A 14,226-nucleotide genomic window follows, 5' to 3' on the forward strand; every position below is an offset into this window, starting at 1 on the left:
ACAACTCATCCCAAACCATCTCAGTTGGGTTGAGGTAGGGTGATTGTGGAGGCCAAGTCATCTGATGCAGCACCATCACTCTCTTTCTTGGTTAAATAGCACTTACACAGCCTGAAGGTTTGTTTTGGGTCACTAAGTGCAAACTGGATAGGATGGCGTAGCGCTTCAGAATGCTGTGGTTGCCATATGCTGGTTAAGTGTGCCTTGAATTCTAAATAAATCACAGATAGTGTCACCAGCAAAGCACCCCCACACAATCACACCTCCTCCTCCATGTCAGAGTGGGAACCACACATGTGGAGATCATCCGTTCACCTACTATGCGTCTCACAAAGGCACTGCGGTTGGAACCAAAAATCTCAAATTTGGACTCATCAGACCAAAGGACAGATTTCCACCGGTCTAATGTCCATTGCTCGTGTTTCTTGGCCCAAGCAAGTCTCTTCTTCCTATTGGTGTCCTTTAGTAGTGTTTTTCTTTGCAGCAATTCGACCATGAAGGCCTGATTCGTGTGACAGCGTGTATGGCGTCGTGTGGGCGAGCGGTTTGCTGATACCATACTCACCAGACATGTAACCCATTGAGCATGTTTCAGATGCTCTGGATTGACATGTACAACAGCATGTTCCAGTTCCCGCCAATATCCAGCATCTTTGCACAGCGAAGAGGAGTGGGACAACATTCCATAGGCCACAATCAACACCCTGATAAACTGTATGTGAAGGAGATATGTCGTGCTGCATGAGGCAAATGGTGATCACAGCAGATACTGACTGATTTTCTGATCCACACCCTTACCTTTTTTTTAGGTATCTGATACCTTTATCTGTATTCCCGATCATGTGAAATCCATAGATTAGACCCTAATAAATTGATTTCAATTGACTGATTTCCTTTATTGAACTGTAATGCAGTAAAATCTTTAACATTTTTGTTCAGTGTAATAAAAGCATTGCTTGAATCTATCATCGTATTTGGGGATCCGAGAAAAAATTGCCTTTGATAAACACATTTCATGGAATTTTACATGAGTGGAGATGAGAATAATATTTTTGAATACAACACCAGAGCATGTGACTTGAGTTTAAGTGAGGAGCCACGCATGTGTAATTTGGCTGGAGTGCTGAGAGAATTGAAAAAAAAGGAGTGGGAGTGGGAGTGTTGGCCCAGCTCTAATTTTGCTACGGCTCAACCATGAGCTCTGGGCATGATCTACACAGCATATTTCGCTTCGTTTATCACCATTCTGTTGTATTTATTTAGCCTACCCCACTACTAGGTATGCACAGAGAAAAAGCAACTTGTATTTTAAGGAGGGCATGGTGACTGAAGGAATTGGCTGAGAAAATCTATGGATAGTAGACTATAATTCTGTCTGTCAAACAGGTTCAGTAGGGCTACCTCTTATTTCTTAACTAGGAAGAAATAGGGTCCAACACAAAGCCCTCGTTAGAAAGAAATGACTGTGAACACTGAGGCTGTACCCACTTAAAGTTCCAGTTTTAACAGTGGCCAAGTAGACTACTGTGGCTATTTGATCAGAATGTAGGCCTACCAGAGTGGCCTACCATCAAAAACAATGGAGAAAATGCATTCCGTAACATTTTAACATAGAAATAGCTGTTCTAGCATTCTGCCTACAGTAGCAGCCAATGTGTGGTGTTCAATTAGGCCCACCTTTAAAAAAAAAAAAACACTTTACAAAATAAAACCCATTATTATTCCCATTCCATTTTTTACAGAAAATCAGAGAAATTATGCTACCCTCTACTTAGACAGTCTCAAAATACAACACTGCCTACAATCTATTTCCCGGACTAGCGTTCAAAGATGTTTAGAAATGTACACGTTTTGTGCTCTTGTAGGAAGCAATCACTCCTCTATTGCTGACTATACAATTATCTATAACTGGGCTAATAGCTCACTAACTAGCAAAGGATATTAACAAATGTAATGGTAGGAGGTAATGGTAGGAGGACTCACTGTAGCTGATCGGGTGATGACATGACTTTTGCAGTTAAAATAAGAGAAACTCATAAATGAGACTCAGATCAAAGTCATTTTACAATTAAATCTGTCAGAATCTCAAATGTCAGAATAATAGTAGAGAGAATGATTTATTTCAGCTTTTATTTCTTTCATCACATTCCCAGTGGGTCAGAAGTTTACATACACTCAATTTGTATTTGGTAGCATTGCCTTTAAATTGTTTAACTTGGGTCAAACGTTTTGGGTAGCCTTCAACAAGCTTCCCACAAAAAGTTGCAGCAAAGCACCCCCACACCCCGTGCTTCACATTTGGGATGGTGTTCTTAGGCTTGCAAGCCTCCCTCGTTTTCTCCAAACATAACAATGGTCATTATAGCCAAACAGTTCTATTTTTGTTTCATCATACCAGAAGACATTTCTCAAAAAAGTACGATCTTTGTCCCCATTTGCAGTTGCAAACTGCAACTGCAGTCATGATTTTCCCATGATGTCAAGCAAAGAGACACTGAGTTTGAAAGTAGACCTTGAAATACATCCACAGGTACACCTCCAATTGACTCAAATTATGTCAATTAGCCTATCAGAAGCTAATTGCCATCATTTTCTGGAATTTTCCAAGATGTTTAAAGGCACAGTCAACTTAGTGTATGTACATTTCTGACCCACTGGAATTATGATACAGTGAATTATAAGTGAAATAATCTGTCTGTAAACAACTGTTGGAAACATTACTTGTGTCATGCACCAAGTAGATGTCCTAACCGACTTGCCAAAACTATACTTTGTTAACAAGAAATGTGTGGAATGGTTGGAAAACAAGTTTTAATGTCTTCAACCTATGTGTATGTAAACTTCCGACTTCAACTGTAGATACAGTAGAATAGGATAGAATACAGTATATACATATGAGATGAATAATGCAAAATATGTAAGCATTATTAAAGTGACTAGTGTTCCATTATTAAAGTGACCAGCGATTCCAAGTATATGTATATAGGGCAGCAGCCTCTAATGTGTTAGTGATGGCTATTTAACAGAATTTAACAGTCTGTTTTATAGACATCAACATTAAAATAGGCAGCTGCCCCTTTTGAGGTCAGGCACCACACCCTAATAGGGATTTTTTTCTCTTAATCATATATGACAATCAACTTTTACCAGTTGAATGTAGACACAAATAAAATAAGTGTCCGGTCAAAAGTAGTGCACTATGCAGGGAATAGGGTGCCATTTGGAACGATGACAGAGTGGTGAATGAGCTTTCCATGCAGCGCTGCGCCAAGGCCAACCAAGGTTTTTAAAATGTTTAATTTAGCGTGCCATTGAATAATGATAATTAGGGCGATTGCACAGCCCCGACTCTGTGGGATTGTGCGTGAAAGACAGAGTGTTGGCTTCGTCTGTTCCAGATACACTGATTTACTGCATATTACAGCACAAGCATTCCATTACACACCATTCCCTTCCTCTGCCCCTTTCCCACTGGAGAATTGATAGGTGAAGTTGTCATAATTAAGATGAAATCAGAAGAGAGCAAAGTTGATAGTTAATAAGCCTATTCAGAGCTTACTTGAACTCTTCTATAAAACTCAAGTCAATAAAGGTAATTTACTCGCAGAGCAGTGGTACTGGTTGAATCAGAGGTTTCCATATTCATTCCAAAACCATCCTAAAAGTTGGGCATTTCCACCTGATAAGAGTAAATCTATCAAATCACACAACATCTAATCGAGCCACCATATTCAAATTCCTGCTACTGTGGGCATATTCGACATTATTAACAGGTCTACCTGAAGTCATGCTGAAATTGTTACTATCTCTTACACTTCAATGGATGCTTTCTGTCACAAGAGTCCTGAATTAATATGACCAGGGTCACAATCATGAAAAAACAAACAATCCGGCCTTCGTCGTTTGACATTGAGAACCGTAGAAGAAATGAGAGCTGACATTTTAGTAAATGCGCAGATTTGCGCATCTCATTCAACAGACAAGACACCCAATTAACAACCTCATGAAAAAGCAGTGGCAAAACAGAGGCACAAAATGTTCCCACAGCCCTTTGTTGCATCCCAAATGTTATGAGAGCAGGATCGGACAGGAAGCCAAATGATGCTAAATTATTAATAACAACAAAATATAATGTGTAGTGCAATTGGTTGAATGGTATAACATGCCTGTAGCATCAGACTCGCCATCTGCCAGAGTTTGTCAGACTGAATCAAATCAGGAAATAACTCAGTCCTTATCTATTCAATTCACTTGGGCATATAGCTGAATCTACACATCTGCTAGCATGCGACATAATGAGGTGAATCATCATAAGAGGTGAATCATCTTAGATCTTCGCTTCATACACATTATTTAGCGATCTTTATCTTTGAACAAAATCAACTCTGAACTTTTCAACTGTGCTTTTGAAATTGCATCAAATTGTCTCAATTGCAACAGGTCCTGACTAGAGTGGATATGTGGAAGCAGGGCCTGTAATTCACATTGCGTTTCAGATTAAGTGTGCTGATCTAGGATCAGGTCCTCCCTGTCCATGTAATCTTAATATTTATTCATATCTAAATCAGGCAAAAGTGATCCTAGATTAGCACTAACTCACCTCTCTCTGTGTTGGGGACTCCTAGGTCGATGGTAGGTATGGAAGGGTCAGTGTGGTCACTGTAATACTCCAACAGAAATGCCTCTCTCTCCCACGTCTTCTTCACCACTGGGACTGGGGCAGGACAACAGGACGACAGGTAAAACAATACAGCTCAACACGTCCACACTACCATAGTAAGAAGAATCAGGCTTCAGTACACAGAAAATGTGCAGCATTACTAATTATGAATGTTAAAAACATATAACTTGTCTTTTACAGAACTTTTTGAAATAAGCATTATTATTTCATTATTATAATCAGAACAATTAGCTGTGACCGACATGTCAGCTGGAGCTGATGTCGAATTTTCATGATGTTTCCGAAATTCAAACAGCCAAGTCAAAGCAAGTTTGTGCTGAGAGTTAAACCAGACCTGACAGAGTTAGCACTTTACCAGGCACACATCTCAAAAGGCTAAAAATACACTCTTTTAGAAGAATAGCGAAAATGTTGACATGAATATTTTACGAACATTATGGACCATGTCTGAGTTTAACCACCCCAGAGCTTCAGATGAGCTTCAAAGATCTGACTCACCCCTCTCAGTGTGAAACTTCTTACAAGTTTTCACAGCGACAAAGATGTCTTCCTTCTTTACAGGCTCCCCCTGTAAAAAAACATGAAAAAATTGACATATTTTAGGGAGTTTTTCCTGGTCAGGTCACATGGTCAGGAAGAACATACATACTAAGAGGGGAGCTGTTATCATTGTTGAAGCACTATTGAGATGGTGGATTTTTCAAATTCCCTGCCCCGTGTTGAATTGTCCTCGTGAATATTTAAATATCTCCTCAAGATAACACATGCGGTATTATTAGGTTTTTAGTTGAGTGAAATGTGAATTGGCCATCTTTATTTAAGTGCTCAGGTCTCCTGCCTGTCTGTCTGTGGCTCTCAGGCTGATGAGGCCTCTCTGTGAGGCTCAAGGCCTTCTGCTTTATGTCTGCATCTCAAATGGCACACTATTTCCTATGTGGTGCACTACTTTTGACCAGGGCCAGTAAGGAACAGGGTGGAATTTGGAACATACCCAATGTGTTATCACTATCTTCTCGGCATATTAGAGCTCTGGCAACAACCAGGTTAGCGGGAAGATGATGTGGAGAAAGGGTAGGAGGGAGACTAAAAGGAGAGAGCCAGCATAGTCAGAGATGAGATGAGGAGGGAGGAAAGATAGAAGAGAGAAAAGGAACAAGCCAAGATAGGCAGAAATGAGAGGGGGAGAAAGGGTAGGAGGGAGTATGAAAAGATTATGGAAATGTATGGATAAGAGCATCTGCTAAATGTCGAAAATGTAATTAAATAAAAATGTGTAATTTAAATGAAATTAAAATGAGGGAGGAAGGGTAGAAAAAAGACTAAATGGAGAGAGAGAGCCAAAATAGCCCTGGATCTCTCTCCCTAAGGGATGAGAGAGAAGGGGAAAGAGTATGTGATGTAAATTGTATGTTTGTGCTTTTCTAATAACCAATTTCTGTGTTCATGCTAGAGACTGAGTGAATGAATCCTCACTATCAGTGTCTGCAATTTGGCAGTACGCCCAGACCATTGTTTTGAGAGTGAAAGATATCTCAGTTTCAAGAGAAGAAGCCTCATCAGGTATTGTTCTGTCACATGCATGAACCAGTATTGGTTGGTCACATGATTGAAGCAAACGTTAATGATGAATTAATTATGAATAACGTATAATGTGTCTGCAGTATATAAGAAATCTAACGGGACTGCCCCGGAAGAGCTCCTGACAGATGCGCACTATGTTGCATCAAGTTTGTTGGGACCTCTCCAGTTACCTGTTGTGGCAGACCAGGGGGTTGGGTCAAGACGTTTACACAGATCGGACATGGACAGAGTATGATTAGCTCGATTTCAAGGGTGTTTATTAAAACCTGTTAGGGCTAGGGCAGAATACTGCCCCCTTTGGATGAATTGCGTGCCCATAGTAAACTGACAAAAAATCTGGCCAAAATTGCTAATATATGCATATAATAATAATTATTGAATAGAAAACACTCTAAAGCTTCTAAAACCATTCAAATTATGTCTCTATGTAAAGCAGAACTCACAGGGCAGCCATTCTTCCAAACTCTCTCTGTCAGCAGAAAAGTCATCGCCCCCACCCTTCCCAACCAGCTACAGATCTGGGAACAGTTCCTATCTCTTCAGCGCGATGTCCCCTTTCAATGGTGCGCTTCATTGTGAAAATCGCGCGCCCCCTCACCCTTTGGCGGGAAGAAACCTTCGGGTCGCGCGAAAATACATGCGCGCGTCGGGTCTTGAGCTCCCTTTGTTCCAAGATTCACCAAATGATGTAGGTTTGTCTGTTCGAGCTGAGAATTGTTTTGCACGTCTAGAACATGCTAAAGCTTGATTCTGCACTTAGTTTGACCAGTTTAGTCGACATATAATATGTAATTTTGAAGTTTTGATGCGCAACCCATAGAATTTTGGGTGCATTTCAGCCGGAATTTGTCGCGTTTGATAACCCAAAGACACACATTTGAAAGCCAAACGCAGTTTTTGGTAAGTATGACTTCTTCCATGACTTCTGATCGAAGAACATCAAAGGTAAGGGAATATTTATGTGGTTATTTTGTGTTTCTGTGGACTCCAACATAGCGGAGACATATTGCTAATCTATGAGCGCCGTCTCATATTATTGCCAAGTGAACAAATTCTGTAACGTTAAAAATACATGTAACACAGCTGTTGCATTAAGAAGCAGTGTATCTTTCTAACTATATGTAGAACATGTATATTTAGTCAAAGTTTATGATGTGTATTGCTGTTATCTGGCAGAGTTATCATAATTTCTCCGGACATTCTAGTAGCATTTTTTGAACATGGCCGTCAATGTAAACAGTGATTTATGGATATAAATTGCATATTATTGAAAAAAACATAAATGTACTGTATAACATGTCCTATTACTGTCATCTGATGAAGATTTTCAAAAGGTTGGTGAATTATTTTTCTTTTAATCCTGCGTTTGTGATTGCATCTTTTGTTCGACAAATATGGCTATTTAAATTAGCCGTATCTTTGGTGGTGGTTTGACATAAATATGTGCTATGTTTTCGCCGTAAAACATTTTAGAAATCTGACTTGCTGGGTAGATGAACAAGGTGTTTAACTGTCATTTGAGGACTTGTTAATGTGTGGAGGTTAAATATTTCTAAGAATATTTTTGCATTCTGTGCGCCACTGTTTCAGTTGAGCAGGGGGGGGTGGTACCCCTAGGGGTACGTGGTAGCGTGAACAAGTTTTAAATAATAAATCAAAAGAAATGGATAGGTCTCCCCCATGAGACCCTCTCCGGGATATCGTCTTCTGGGCTCCGGGTCTTGCTGTATCCCGTCGGGCATACAAACTCAAACTCCCCCGTCTTAGCTCAGGCACCATCTCCAACTACACGGAAGTCACCTTACTTCCCCCCAGGCCTCCCCTGTGTGCTGCCCTTCTGGCAGCTTTATGGCGCTTGTACAGCTGGTGAGCAAATCAGCCCTGGATTACTCACCAACTCCCCAATCAGCCCCAATTAGTCCTCGGCGGAGAGCCCGTCAAGACCTGGCATGTCCAGCAGATGGAGCCATCGCCTAGTGATGTATACTCCGTCTGTCAACAGGCCTCGACGAGTCTCCCCCTGGTGGCTGACCTGCTGTACGCCACACTGTTAATAAACAATGATTCATTGAAGATTGACTTTGAACATCCCTGTGTAGAATTTCCACAAAAATGTGGCGTCAAAGAACAGGATGATTTATTCTGCCTGCAGAGCTTTCCAGTGGGGGTCTGTGAGGAAAATCGGTGGCCTATTTTATGAAGCATGAGGGAAATTCCCATCTGACCAAAAGAGGACGAGACCCGCCCAGACCAGACCCTTACTGTGAGCTGCCCAGGAGGAGACACATCATCCGCGAACAATTGAGGGAATATCTTTGAATTTATGAAGTCAATATAAATTAATTTGTGTAAAAAAAATATTATAATAAAACCAATCAAATTAAGGCGAATAACGCATAATAAGGTACCCACAGTCTTATAGAGAGAAAGGCTTTTCACTAGTCTTATGAGAAGACTAGAGCAAGGGCGTAACGGTACCATGGAAAGCCCCACTGACAGCTGTCGGTAGGCATTTATAGAAGAAGTGTGTAAGTGGTCTGTGGCCACTTCTAATTGTTTGTGAAATATATATTTGGTGCAAATGGGTAATAAGGGAGATTACTGAGTGTGTTTGGGAGTAAATGAGGATGTGAAAGTTGTGTGAGAGTGGAAAGGACAAATTAAGCCGATTGAAATTTGGATAACAAGAGGATGATATTTGGATAAGCTGATTGATTGAAATTTGGATAATAAGTGGCTTGAAATTTGGATAATTAGAGGAATGAAATTGAGCTATTAAGTACTGAGTGAATGAGAGCTGTGTGAAAGAATACCACAACCAGTTCTATGTAAGTTTTTCGATCTATAACGCTAACTAGGGTTATCTAGGGATTCAGTCCACCATCGCCCATCGTGGTCTGGGACTACTAACACGAGTGTCATTGAGCACAGGTTGTTTTATATGTATAGGAAGAAGCAGAAAGATAATCATTGAAGATGCATAGGACGTAATGACAGAAATGTCTACGTGGTCTGAACCACTGATAATAGCACAAGTGTTATTAATATTGTAGGTATTTAGGAATTGTTGAAGATGCACATGGGGGGTGTGGATGTAAATACCTAAGTCCACTACAGCCCATCGGATCTATTAATCAATCAACCACATTTATTCATAAAGCCCTTTTTACATCAGCAGATGTCACAAAGTGCTATAGAGAAAACCAGCCTAAAACCTCAAACAGAAAGCAAACAGATGTAGAAGCACAGTGGCTAGAAAAAACTCTCTAGAAAGGCAGGAACCTAAGAAGGAACCTAAAGGGGAACCAGGCTCTGAGGGGTGGCCAGTCCTCTTCTGGCTGTGCCGGGTGGAGATTTTAAGAGTACATAGCCATTAAGGCCAGATATTTCTACTTGATGTTCAAATGTTCATAGATGACCAGCAGGATAATAATCACAGTGGTTGTAGAGGGTGCAACAGGTCAGTGCTTCAGGAGTAAATGTCAGTTGATTTTTCATAGCCGAGCATTCAGAGGTCGAGAAATCTGGTGCGGCAGAGAGAGAGAGAGTCAAAAACAGCAGGTCCTTGATAGGTAGCACATCTTGTAAACAGGTCAGGGCTCCCTAGTCGCAAGCAGAACAGTTGAAACTGGAGCAGCAGCACAACCAGGTGGACTGGGAACAGCCAGGAGTCATCGGGCCAGGTAGTCCCGAGGCATGATCCTAGGGCTCAGGTCCTCTGGGAAGGGAGGGAGAGAGGGAGAATTAGAAGGAGCATACTTAAATTCACACAGGACACCAGATAAGTCAGGAGAATTTCACCAGATATAACAGACTGACCCTAGCCCCCCGACACATAGACTATTGCAGCATAGATACTGGAGACTGAGACAGGGGTGGGTTGGGGGACACTGTGGCCCCGTCCGATGATATCCCCGGACAGGGCCAAACAGGCAGGTTATAACCTCACCCACTTGGCCAAAGCACAGCCCCCACACCACTAGAGGGATATCAACAGACCACCAACTTACTACCATGAGTAGGCTGAGTATAGCCCACGAAGAGCTACTCCACCGCACGAGCCTGAGGGGGCGCAAACCCAGACAGGAAGTTCACGTCTGTGACTCAACTCTCTTAGGGACGGCATGGAAGGTCACGAGTAAGCCAGTGACACAGCCCCCATAATAGGGTCAGAGGCAGAGAATCCCAGTGGAGAGAGGTGAGCCGGGGAGGCAGAGACAGCAAGAACAGTTCGTCCCTCCAGTGCCTTTCCGTTCACCTTCGCACCCCTGGGCCAGACTTCACTCAATCATAGGACCTACTGAAGAGATGAGTCTTCAGTAAAGACTTAAAGGTTGAGACCGAGTCCGCATCTCTCACATGGACAGACAGATCATTCCATAAAAATGGAGCTCTATGGGAGAAAGCCCTGCATCCAGCTGTTTGCTTAGAAATTCTAGGGACAATAAGGAGGAGGCCTGCGACTTGTGACCATAGCGGACTTGTAATTATGTACGGCAGGACCAAATCGGAAGGATAGGTGGGAGCAAGACCATATAACGTTTTGTAGGTTAGCAGTAAAACCTTGAAATTAGCCCTAGCCTAATGCTTAGTGTACATAATGTTATGCTATGCTATCGATAAACTTACACAAACGCTTGGTTTGCTTTCGCTGTAAAGCATAATTTCAAAATCTGAGACGACAGGTGGATTAACAAAAGGCTAAGCTGTGTTTTGCAATATTGCACTTGTGATTTCATGAATATGAATAATTTTTAGTAATTTTATTTGACTGTGGCGCTATGCTATTCAGCGGTTGCTGATGACAATTATCCCGGTACCGGGATGGGTAGCGTCAAGACGTTTTTTAAGGAGATTTATTTTTCACAAGTAATTTGTGGAGTGGTTGAGAAACAAGTTTTAATGACTCCAACCTAAGTGTATGTAAACTTCTGACTTCAACTGTATGTTACTTTATCTTTAGTAACCCATTATACTTCCTTAATACTAGTGTTCTCTAGTAATAGCATATTCTGGAATAGTACTTTCTCCTTTCATATCTCCGCATACATAATAATGTTATACCATCAAACTCCACTGATGAGTCATGTTACCCTCTGAGACATGTTATTTTCTTTACTAATGAGACATGTTATCCTCGATTGAGATCTTGAGAAATGTTATACTCTACCTGTTACTCTGGACCCTGATCTCTCTTGACGAACATATCAAGAATATTTCAAGGACAGCTTTTTTCCATCTTTGTAACATTGCAAAAATCTGAAACTTTTTGTCCAAAACTTATGCAGAAAGTCTAATCCATGCTTTTGTCACTTCTAGATTCGACTAATGCAATGCTCTACTCTCTGCCTCCGACCCTAGTAGTGCTAAACCCAGCTGCTAGAATCCTGACTAGAACCCACAAATGTTATCATATTACTCCAGTGTTAGCTAGTAGACTCTCAGGATAGGGGGCAGTATTTCCCCTTTGGATGAATTGCGTGCCCATAGTGAACTGCATCAAAATCTGTCCTAAATTGCTAATATATGCATATTATTATTATTATTGGATAGCTTCTAAAACCGTTTGAATTATGTCTGTGAGTATAACAGAACTCACAGGGCAGGCAATCTTCCAAACTAGTTTTGGAATCCTGAAAGTTGGGGCAACATTGACGTCATCGCCCCCTCCCTTCCCAACAAGTTATGGATCTGGAAACACTTCCTATGCCTTCCACTAGATGTCCTCATTCAGTAGAAAGTGGAATGGAGCATATGCTGTGAACTTTGACCTAATGGGATGAAAAGTTTTAAGTGTCGCAAAGATTTTCATGTGCGTGAAGGCGTGCTTGGGGAAAGAGTGCTTCCTTTGTTCCAATCAGCCTCAGATTAACATGGATGTCCCGGTTGGAATGATATTCGATCTGTATAATTATAACATCCCGAAGATTGATTCTGCACTTAGTTTGACCAGTTTCGTCGACCTGTAATATGTAATTTGGACATTTTGATGCACAATTATTCTGGACCAGAAGTCATTTTTTGGGCATTTGAGCTGAAAGTGTTAGCAGATGCTACTACATGGATACTAGAATTGAACATTATGAAACAAAACGATTTATTGTTGAAGTAGGACTCCTTCCACTACATTCTGATCGAAGACCATCAAAGGTAAGGGAATATTTATGTTATAATTTTGTATTTCTGTTGACTCCAACATAGCGGAGAAATATTGTTACGTCTGAGTGCCGTCTCAGATTATTGCATGGTAGGCTAATTCCGTAACGTTAAAAAAAATGTGACACAGCGGTTGCATTAAGAACCAGTGTATCTTTCTAATTATATGTAGAACATGTATCTTTAGTCAAAGTTTATGATGAGTATTTCTGTTATCTGGCGTAGCTTTCTATAATTTCTCCGGACATTTTGGAGAATTTTCTGAACATGGCGTCAATGTAAACCGAGATTTATGGATATAAAATGCATATTATCGAACAAAACATAAATGTACTGTGTAACATGTCATATGACTGTCATCTGATGAAGATTTTCAAAAGGTTAGTAAATTATTTTTCTTTTAATCCTGCTTTTGTGATTGTATCTTTTGTTCTACAAAATGGCTGCCTATTGTCTGTGTTTTGGTGGTGGTCTAACATAAATATGTGCTATGTTTTCGCCGTAAAACATTTAAAAAATCTGACACGCTGGGTAGATGAACAAGGTGTTTATCTTTCATTTGAGGTATTGGACTTGTTAATGTGTGGAGGTTAAATATTTCTAAGAATATTTTTGCATTCCCTGCGCCACCGTTTCAGCTGAACGGGGGGGTGTAGTTCCCGCATGGGAACCTATAGGCACAACAGGTTTTTAAGTAGCTAGGTCACGAAAATCAGAAAAGCAATCAAAAAAATAGTTTACGTTTGATGATCTTCGGATGATTTCACTCACAAGACTCCCAGATACACAACAAACGTTCCTTTTGTTCCATAAAGATTTTTATACCCCAAATACCGACGTTTATTTGTCGCGTTATGTTCAGAAATCCACAGGAAAGAGCGGTCACGACAAAAAAATTAGCGTGAAAAAAAATCTGCGTAGACAATGTATTCCAAATGTATTCCAAATAATATCCATAATGTCCACAGAAACATGTCAAATGTTTTTTATAATCAGTCCTCAAGTTGTTTTTAAAATATATATTTGATAATATATCAACCGGGTGTGTAGCTTTTTCAATAACAGCGGGAGAAACAATGGCCCGCTTTACTCAGTTGCGCAAAACTCACTCTGAGAGCCCCCACCTATCCACTTACGCAATGTGATCCTTCACGCTAATTTTTCAAAATAAAAGCATGAAACTATGTCTAAAGACTGTTGACACCTTAGGGAAGCCATAGAAAAAGGAATCGGGTTGATATCCCTTTAAATGGAGGATAGGCATGCTGAGGAACAGAGGTATCAAAATAAGAGGGACTTCCTGATTGGATTTTCCTCAGGCTTTCGCCTGCAATTTCAGTTCTGTTATACTCACAGACAATATTCTTACAGTTTTGGAAACTTTAGAGTGTTTTCTAATTCAAATAAATAATCATAAATATTATGGATTTCAAACATTTCGGTACATATAAGTGTATTATATCGTCTGAAAGCTTAAATTCTTTCCACTGGCACAGGTTTCATACATTTACATACAAATCATCCAAAGGGTCCCCGCTATAACATGTAGTGTTGTTTTGTTAGATAAAATCCTTCTTTATATCCCAAATAGTCTGTTTAGTTGGCGCCATCGATTTTAGTAATCCACTCGTTCAAACTTTCTTTCAACAAGTCAAAATACCTTTCAATATACTCCTCAGATACCCTAAAATGTAATCAAACTATAATATTTATTTTGGAAAGAAGTATGTTCAATATGAAATCGATTTCAGCAGGTGTGTAATGTCTTCATGGCGCGCGCAAACAAAGACTGTGTCCTTCTACAAAAA

At 40.5% G+C, this 14,226-nt stretch overlaps 1 protein-coding gene across 3 annotated transcripts in view; it reads right to left on the reverse strand.

Moving 5' to 3' along the window:
* The window catches only part of LOC109906302 (beta-1,3-glucosyltransferase), a 132,918-nt gene that overhangs the window by 18,239 nt on the left and 100,453 nt on the right, over positions 1-14,226 (reverse strand). For all 3 annotated transcript variants that reach the window (XM_031790362.1, XM_031790360.1, XM_020503949.2), the window contains 2 exons: positions 5,180-5,249; positions 4,601-4,714 (listed from right to left, as the gene is read on the reverse strand). In XM_031790362.1, the coding sequence (XP_031646222.1) occupies positions 4,601-4,714; positions 5,180-5,249 (184 nt within the window). The remainder of the gene's footprint in view (positions 1-4,600; positions 4,715-5,179; positions 5,250-14,226) is intronic.

The sequence above is a fragment of the Oncorhynchus kisutch genome, linkage group LG15 (assembly GCF_002021735.2).
Source record: "Oncorhynchus kisutch isolate 150728-3 linkage group LG15, Okis_V2, whole genome shotgun sequence".
Lineage (NCBI taxonomy): Eukaryota > Metazoa > Chordata > Actinopteri > Salmoniformes > Salmonidae > Oncorhynchus > Oncorhynchus kisutch.